Source organism: Triticum dicoccoides, chromosome 6B, assembly GCF_002162155.2.
Source record: "Triticum dicoccoides isolate Atlit2015 ecotype Zavitan chromosome 6B, WEW_v2.0, whole genome shotgun sequence".
In the NCBI taxonomy this organism is placed as follows: domain Eukaryota; kingdom Viridiplantae; phylum Streptophyta; class Magnoliopsida; order Poales; family Poaceae; genus Triticum; species Triticum dicoccoides.
In genome coordinates, this window is record NC_041391.1 from 702,397,143 (window position 1) to 702,405,581 (window position 8,439).

At 48.5% G+C, this 8,439-nt stretch overlaps 1 protein-coding gene across 1 annotated transcript; it reads left to right on the forward strand.

Moving 5' to 3' along the window:
- The first annotated feature begins 2,075 nt into the window (after positions 1-2,075).
- Positions 2,076-6,419, forward strand: LOC119324653 (50S ribosomal protein L13-like). Its single transcript, XM_037598426.1, has 5 exons — positions 2,076-2,433; positions 4,852-4,923; positions 5,013-5,179; positions 5,271-5,382; positions 5,852-6,419. The coding sequence occupies exons 1-5, from the start codon at positions 2,182-2,184 to the stop codon at positions 6,065-6,067; spliced, it is 819 nt and encodes a 272-aa protein (XP_037454323.1). The 5' UTR covers positions 2,076-2,181; the 3' UTR covers positions 6,068-6,419.
- The last annotated feature ends 2,020 nt before the right edge of the window (positions 6,420-8,439 follow it).

An 8,439-nucleotide genomic window follows, 5' to 3' on the forward strand; every position in this document is an offset into this window, starting at 1 on the left:
CGGCGTCCCGAGGTTCCAGATATGGCCGTGGCGGGCTCGGCCGATCTGGCCCGTTAGCTTCGGCCGGTGGTGAGGTTGGTGGTCGTGCATGGTGATGGCGCCGCCGCCACGCAGGAGGTGCTTGGGCCAGTGGGTTCGCATGCTGGCGGCGCTGGGGTTCCCCCATCCTCGTCCGGCAACGTGAGGGTGCAGAGGTAGGGTTGCTCCGGGCAAAAGCTGACGGCGCGGTGTCTGCGGATGTCGCTCTCCTCATGAGGGGCCGTTATGGAGCTCTCCGACCTCCTCCGCTCTCGAGTCACTTTCTTCGGGTGAAAGCCGAGGACCTGCGGTGCAGGACCAGACGATGGCGTGATACGTCGCTTCCCCTCCTGAGGGTGTCGTCTTGAAGATCGTGATTCCCTCCGTGCTTTCCCGGAGCTAGACTTGCACGACATCGTGGCAGGAGGCCGGCGATGGGCCCAGAGGTGGAGCGGTGTTTCCTCCTCCGCATCGAAGATGGTGGATCTCGGCGGCATGGCGCAGCGGAGACTCGACGCCCGATGCGTGTAGATGGACCCACGCAGGAGGAGGTGGCTGTCTGGCGTCATGGTGGCGTCGATGGCAGAGTGGCCTGACAAGGTAGAAGCCTCAATATTTGCTCTAAGACGGACCTATGGAAGATGGCGGCAACGACACATGTGAGTGCGTCAGGCCGGCTTGTGCCCTAGACCCGGTATGTGGCTCGACTGGGGCTTCCGGCTTTTGATGATAGGTTTAGGTGTGTGGTCTGGGTATTTGGCCCAGCTAGCATCCCTTCATTAGATGGATAGAAATAGTGGCATATGTTGCCAAGATGACGGATTCAGGCATATTGTTGTAATACTTTGTAAGGTCCTCGAGAATAATCAATAAAGTGGCCGCATGCATCTCCCAGATGCAGAGGCCCTGGGGTCATCCTTTTTTTAAAAAGGATCTGCTAGAGATGTTTTTAGAGCATCTACAACATATTTGCTAATATGAGGCCCTATACGCTCCGTGTAGGCGTTCGTAGCGGGAGGATCGGCTCCATCGTCCGTGCTGGTGGTGCCGCTCTTCGACGCCGAAGAGATGTAGCCCGCGGATGGCGCGAGCATGCTCCTTCAACGTGGTGTGTCGCCTTGACCTTCACAAACTCTTTCTCCCTCGTGAGGCACTCTTAAGCTTCGGTCCCAATCCGGAGTGCCTTTGCATTTTTGCATTGGAGGCACCTAGCGTTCATCTTCGCCGTGGTCAATGAATGGCGCATGACCTCGTGCAGGAGGTGATCCTCAGGGTCAATGGGGGCGCGTTGGTGGAAGAACCGGCCTCCAGTATGGCCCATTGCCGCTCGCGGCGGCCGACCTTGGCCTTTGACTTTGGCATCTACATCCCCATGGGAGCTGTGGGCACAAGCACCCAATGTTGCCCGGGAGGAGTTGGCACTCACCCTGGAGTGGGAGGGAGAGGGCCGCCCTGATTCGGATCTAGAGCGGTGCTGAGCGGGACAGGCGAGCCCGTTGGAGCGCATTGGCGCGACGGGGCCGGGAGGAGCTGGCAGCGAACGTCGCAGAGCTCGAGCTCCCACCGATGTCCAGCCACAACCACTAGATGGCGATGCCAAGCGTGAGCTCCTCGTCGTCCATTGCGTTGTTGCCGAAGCCGAAGTTCCTTCTCCTTCACGAGGCCATCCTAGTCCATGGGATCGGTCTCGTGGCCGGACCTGGCCATGGCGAAGGGGACGGGAGAGATTGGGAGAGGAAGGGGAGAAGACGGGAGGGGAGGGGATAGGGCGAGAGGACCGATGGTTTGACTAAGGTTCGTCGGACCGGGTGGGATTTTTGCGTGCACTTGTGGGGCGGCACATGCCGTATATAGCTTGTATGTCCGACGTGGCGGCGGTGTCCGGTTGTAGATGCTCTTACATCGTGGGACCAGTCTGGATGCGACGCCAGTCGGTCACCCCTTTTCAACTTTTTTTTTGTAGAGAAGACATTTGATATTCAACTTTTTTTTCCAGACACTAGCACAAATAGTACTAGTGGCCCAACAATAGCCCATTAAGGCCTTAAACCCTAACGCGAAACCTTTCACTGCCTCTCTCCCGTGCTCCGCGTCCCCACCACACAAGAGAACCACCAGAGCACCTCGCCGCCGCCGCCGCCGCCGAGGACGACGACGACGACGATGTGGCGTTCGCGAGCTCGCGCTCTCCTCCTGCCCCGCTCGTCCGCCCCCAGTTCGGCACCGCCGCAGCAAAATCCACTCCGGAGCTTGGCCCGAGCCCCGCCCCCGCCGCCACGCCTTCTCTCCCGCTTCCTCTCCTCCTCCTCCTCCTCCTCCCAGAAGGCCCCGCCGGCCGCCTCCCCTCCCTCCTCCTCCTCGCCCGGCGCCGCGCCCGGATCCGCTGCACCGCCGGCCTACACCGGAAACCTGAAGGTGAGTCACGTCTCTCTTTCGAGGCACCGATCTTCCTAATTAATCATTAGCTTTGATTGGGGCCTGCTGCGTACGTGCAAATCAAATCAAACATTCAATGTTGGCTCCTGTGAACGATTAGTAGAAGACTTATTCATTATCTCGGTTGCTAGCATTGATCCAGGGCAAATCATGCCCTGGCAGTGGCAAGCCAACTGCTATCCAGACTAATCTGATACAGTACTTAATTTTCTTGAGTGTTTTTATTATCCCATTGTGTTATTGTTTACATTACATTTTGCAAGCAAAGTCACGAGCACGTGGATAATTATGTACATATTACAAAATGGCTCAACAAGATAAGGAGGTACAGGGAAAACGGAATATAACAACAACCAGTGCATTTCTTGTCACTAGCGGCATCTTTATCATGCGCGGCGGAGCAATCAGGCTGTCTGTCTTTAACTATCAAAGCTCAACGAACAAGGTTAAGCATAATACTGGCCGTGCACTATCGTGCTAATTAATTGTGTTACTAGGTCAATTCATCTCTCAGTAATTCTGGATTTGAACACGAGTCTTTTTAACCACTAATCAATTGTAAGATTGATAACCTCTCAATGTTTGATTATATATCATGTTTTTCTTCAGCTCGACTTTAGCTGTAGAAAGCAAATTTCTTTACGCAGATCTGACCAAATTCACAACTTAAATCATATTGTTCTTCAGCTCAACTTGAGTTGTAGAAAGGAAATTTCTTTACACAAACACTGACCAAATTCACAACTTAAATCTATGAGAGAACAAATACTAAACTGCAAAATTGCGAGACAACCAGACCTGTCCCTTGTTGATGTTGGCGTCGTAGTCCTCATGTACCGTTGCCTCTGCTTCAACCGGGAGGTGGGTACTCTTGACACCATCCAGCCCTCCCCACACCCACAATCAAATGTTCCCGCTGAGGGGGTAATCTGTAGAAACATTAACAGGGTTTCTCTGTCATGCCTGCTACATGACCAATAACAAGCAGTCACTAACATTAACACAGCAACATGGCTTCCCGTGAACAAGACAGGAAACCAATGTGGTTCTTCTGATGAGAGCTTCCGTTCCGCACAATTAGTACATCAACAAATACAAGCAGCTTCATTGGGATACTAAGCTTCTGAGTACCTTTCCGGAGCTGCTTATAAATGCTTCTGGTTAAAGAAAGGGAAACGATAATACTGCACCCACAAGAAGAGAATCAGGAACCGTCGAGGAGTTGTAAATATTTTGCCCAAGTGATCTGTTGGTGATTGTCTTGCAGTGCTGGTACTTTGTGTAGTGTTCTGAGAAGAAACATAACAGATGGTAACTGAATTCTTGGAGATCCTTGCTGTTAATTTGCAGACTTTTTACACTGACGAAAGATTAGTATCATAGTTGCAGTCTATGCTAGCTTGTGGCAAACCAAATTCGACAGCTCTAACATTTACCTAAAGCTCATTGCAAGCACTGGAAGCAACCACACCAATCTCTCCAATTCAAAATTCTGTCAAAAAGCGCTTATTACAGGAAACACAAGGGTTCCTCAAACTGGTGAGAACATTCATAGGTTCTAGCTGAGAAGTTATCATCAAAATTCAGCAAGGACCAGACCTGTACCTTGAAGACCGGCTTCTTGCTCTCCTCCCTTGCCGGATTCTTGTCCTCCTCATCGTCCGACTTCTTGCCCTCGTCCACCACCAGATTCTTGTCCTCCTCTGCCGACTTCTGTGAAATGATGTTTCATATATGGTACTCTGAAGTTAAAATGAGATATGAGTTTGTTAGTGCACTCATTTCACCACTGAATTTGCAGTACATATTTAGTAACTTGTTCATGGAAAGGTGTGTTCTTTGATTGTTTGTTAGTGCACTCATTTCACCACTGAATTCACAGTACATATTTAGCAACTTGTTCATGGAAAGGTGCATTCTTTGATTGTTTGTTAGTGCACTCATTTCACCACTGAATTCACAGTACATATTTAGTAACTTGTTCATGGAAAGGTGCAAAATATGTTACCCTGACAATGAACTTCCATATATTGTTTTGGAACAGTATGTTATCGTTGGTGAAAGATTATATTGGATTGAGAGAGAGAAGCTGCAACCCTTTGATCCTCCCTGAAAAACAAAAGTAGCCTGCAGTTGAAATCGTCTAATAACTACCCAGTATGAATCTTTCTTGCATCGAGCTTATAGTTTGAGTGAAAGAAGCTGCAACTCTTTGTCTCTCACTGAAAAATGAAACTAACATTGCAATTGAAATCCTCAAATAACTACCTAGTATGAATCTTTCCTGCATCCAGCCTATAGTTTGAACAGCATGAATGCAGTATTCAAACCATGGTGCCGATATGTGAATTACTAGCACAGTGGTACTAACACATGTTTATTTTTTGAACTGCGCAGAAAGCACTTGCAGGGTTGAGGAGAATTGATTTAGAAGGGTTACGGTGGCGTGTTTTTGATGCAAAGGGCCAGGTCAGAATTCTTCTGTTTGTTTCAGCTGTGAGGATTTGCCCAGGTCAAAATATTTTGTTATGTAGTAAGTTATTTTGTCTATATGATAGGTACTTGGAAGGTTGGCATCCCAAATAGCTGTTGTGCTTCAAGGCAAGGACAAGCCAACCTATGCACCTCATGTGGAAGCTGGAGACATGTGCATTGTTCTTAATGCAAAAGATATCTGTGTCACAGGAAGAAAAATGACTGACAAAATCTACTACTGGCATACAGGGTTAGTAATTCTAGCAAATACTTTTTTATACCTTATTTGGTATCATTATTAAGTTTCTTCTGTCATCTGCATTTTGCCATTTCCCCAATAGGTATATTGGCCATCTGAAGGAAAGAAAGCTCAAGGACCAGATGGCAAAAGACCCAACTGAAGTGATCCGTAAAGCTGTCATGCGCATGCTTCCCCGCAACAAATTGCGTGATGTAAGTGAATTTCATATCTATTTGTTTATAAGGATTGCTCATAGGTTCATCTTTTTTCTGGTTCAAGATTATATGCTAGCTTTAATTGTTACCAGAATACTCTGCAAGTTGGATTTCTGTATGCATATTTGTGGTGAATCTTCTGCGTATTAACTTAGAATAACAGTTACCCTGTTATAGACTGCACTTCTATCATGCGCCATGAACTGGTGATGATGCTATTGTTCTTATTATATGCCGAGACATATAATATAAGCATAAGTCACGAGAGAAGTTCGTCCATATGCACTATGTTACTCGTGTCTTGTTTAAGTTTGCGTGGTAAATTTACAAAGTTAACCAATCTGTTCATGGTGCATGATCAGATTTTTTATTATTATTTCCGAAGTTGGTTTTGAAATTACCATTTAACATGCACTAGTTTTATGATGGTGTACTCAGTTAACACCCCCCTGCTTTGACTCTCCAGGATAGGGATCGCAAGCTGAGGATATTTGCTGAAGGCGAGCATCCATTTCACGACCGGCCTCTCGAGCCTTTCGTCATGCCGCCACGGCAAGTGCGTGAGATGCGCCCCCGGGCAAGACGTGCAATGATAAGGGCACAGAAGAAGGATCAGGACAGGGAAGCCAAGAAGGCCGAGGGGGAAGCAGCTAAGAACGGCAAAGCTGCGGTCGCTGCATAAGTCACCTTCAGATGTGTGTGGGCTATGGAGACCGATGGATGATTCGCGCCGCTATGGATCTACCTGATGCACTTTCTGAATGATGACCTGTGTGTCTCTTTTCTCTTTTGACATGTAGTCTTTCGTGTTGAATTTCGTAGACAGGGCGCACGACAATCTTATCAAGCTTTGTTAAGGCAGCAAGATAGATTGCTGAGATGCCTGTTCAGTTGAGTTGAGTTGAGAGGCACTAAACCTGGAAACGCTCAACTCCTCATTCCGAATTTCCTTTTCGATCCTAAACCTGTAACTGGAATTTTGTGTTGCAAATAAAACTCGATGCATTATGCAGAACAGTGTGGGTTCACATTCATATCTTGAGTGGTGCAGATGATTTATCAGGGCGAGCTATTTACTCAACTTTTTTGTCAAAATGTGTTACTAGTACTATGCATAGGATAAAAAAAATACAAAAATGCTACACCTACGAAGCCCTCTTTTGCTCTCTGCATCTTTGGTGAGGTTATAAAAAACACCATCTTTTGGGATGCAGAGTTTCTGAGCCCGAGGGTGAAAAGTAAAATTGATTTAAAAAAAAAGCAGATTTTTTGTGACAAAAGTTTTAAGTGCTTGCAAAAATTCATCATGGAATCACATTCTTGTAAGGCGTGGCAAAGAAAAAAATCAATACTCTGAAAATGCTACTTTCAAAAGTAAATTTTTTTTGCCACGCCTCACAGGAATGTGATTTCATGATGAATTTTTGCAAGCACTTAAAACTTTTGTCAAAATTTGTCATTAAAAAAATCCAGAATTTTTTGGATTGTTTCTGATTTTACTGTTCACCGATCTCACCTGAGCTCGGGAGCAGAAGGGCACTTTCGCATGTTTTGTACCCCCTCTGTTTCAAAATAGATGACCCAATTTTATACTAACTTTTTAGTATAAAATTGGGTCATCTATTTTGGAACTGAGAGAGTACTTGTCTGTTTGTTGTTAGATGCTAAAATAATATCGCATTTCAGGTCAAAAGAAAAACATTGTCGCATTTATTATTATAGTGTACAAATGTTGGACTAGCAGTGAGTGCATAAGGCCAACTCCACCGCGCGACCCCAAACGGACGTCCGTTTTGCCCGGATTCTGTCCGTTTGGGTAGGGCAATGGGGTCGTGTCCGGGCAGTTTCCGGGATGCGATGGCCATGCGCTCAGTGCGCGGACGCATCCCGGCCGCATCCTTCCGCATACATTTTTCTTTGCAAGTCCTTAACTTTTTTTCATCATTCATTTTTGGTACATGGAAATACATCATTTGCCGGTGGGTGCGCAAACCAGGTGGCCGTGGTTGGGTAGCTCGGCGGTGCGGAGGGGAAGGGGTTGGGTGAGCGCGCGTCCGAGCTGCACGGCTGCAATGGCAGCGGTGATGACGGCGAGGGGAAGGGTGAGGAAGAGTGGAGAAGAGTGAAGGGGGGTTTGGCCGGAGGGAGGGAGAGGGACACAGCCGCAGGCGACGGCGATGGATCATGGATCTTTTTTCCTCTTCTTCTTCTTCCTTGCATGGCTCGGCCGAAGAAGCCGTTGGTTCGTGCAGCAGCTGCTGCTGCTGCTGCTGCTGAAAGAAACCACTTCGGACTTCTCGAAATGTTGGCTCGTTTTCTGTCGTTAGAGAGGGATTGAGATTGAGAGAGGTGTGCGTGCGTGTGAGACAAGCCTGAGACCGTGTGCATTGATTAGTGGTGGTGCCCTCCTCTCGCCAAAAAAAAGAAAGATTTTAGCGGTGGTGGTGGGGCCGGCGATGGGGAGTGGTGTCGGCGGGGGGATGGCACGGGGCCGGCTGAAAACGAGCGCTTGCGGGGCTGGTCGGCCTGTCGCCCCCACGCAACCAACACATCAAAACGCGCCACACATTTCGCACTTGTCCTTGCTAATGGCTAAGCAATAATCCTACTCGTACCGGCACCGCCACCACTCCCGCTCACATCCTACGCGTACACACGCTCCCTACACAACCAGCGCGAGGATGAGGATTTTTCTTTTCTCTCGACAAAACTTTCGATCTATTCATTTTCAGTCAATGACACTACAACCAACACCCGAAATTACCATCTAGATCCGTAGACCACCCAACGACAACTACAAGCATTGAGGCGAGCCCCTCCCTCGCCGAAGCTAAGGCCCCATAGGACAAGCACAGCAAAACAGTAACCGCCACTGAAGAGTAGGGGCCTGGGCGAGTGATTTGGCCAGCGAGCCCGGGTTCGGCATGCGCGTCGGGTTCGACCTGGGTCCGCTGGCCAAACAGTAACAGGCCGAACCCAGGCTCACTGGCCGGGGCGAGTGATTTGGCGCGAAACAGCCGAGTGATTCCCGCGGGCCCGCCGAGTTAGCGAGAC

Excerpts from the sequence above, each read along its gene's own strand:
- LOC119324653 (XM_037598426.1), top strand. The coding sequence starts at position 2,182 with ATGTGGCGTTCGCGAGCTCGCGCTCTCCTCCTGCCCCGCTCGTCCGCC. Across the intron at positions 4,924-5,012 it reads TTTTTGATGCAAAGGGCCAG|GTACTTGGAAGGTTGGCATC; the intron begins GTCAGAATTCTT and ends TCTATATGATAG. Across the intron at positions 5,180-5,270 it reads ATCTACTACTGGCATACAGG|GTATATTGGCCATCTGAAGG; the intron begins GTTAGTAATTCT and ends TTTCCCCAATAG.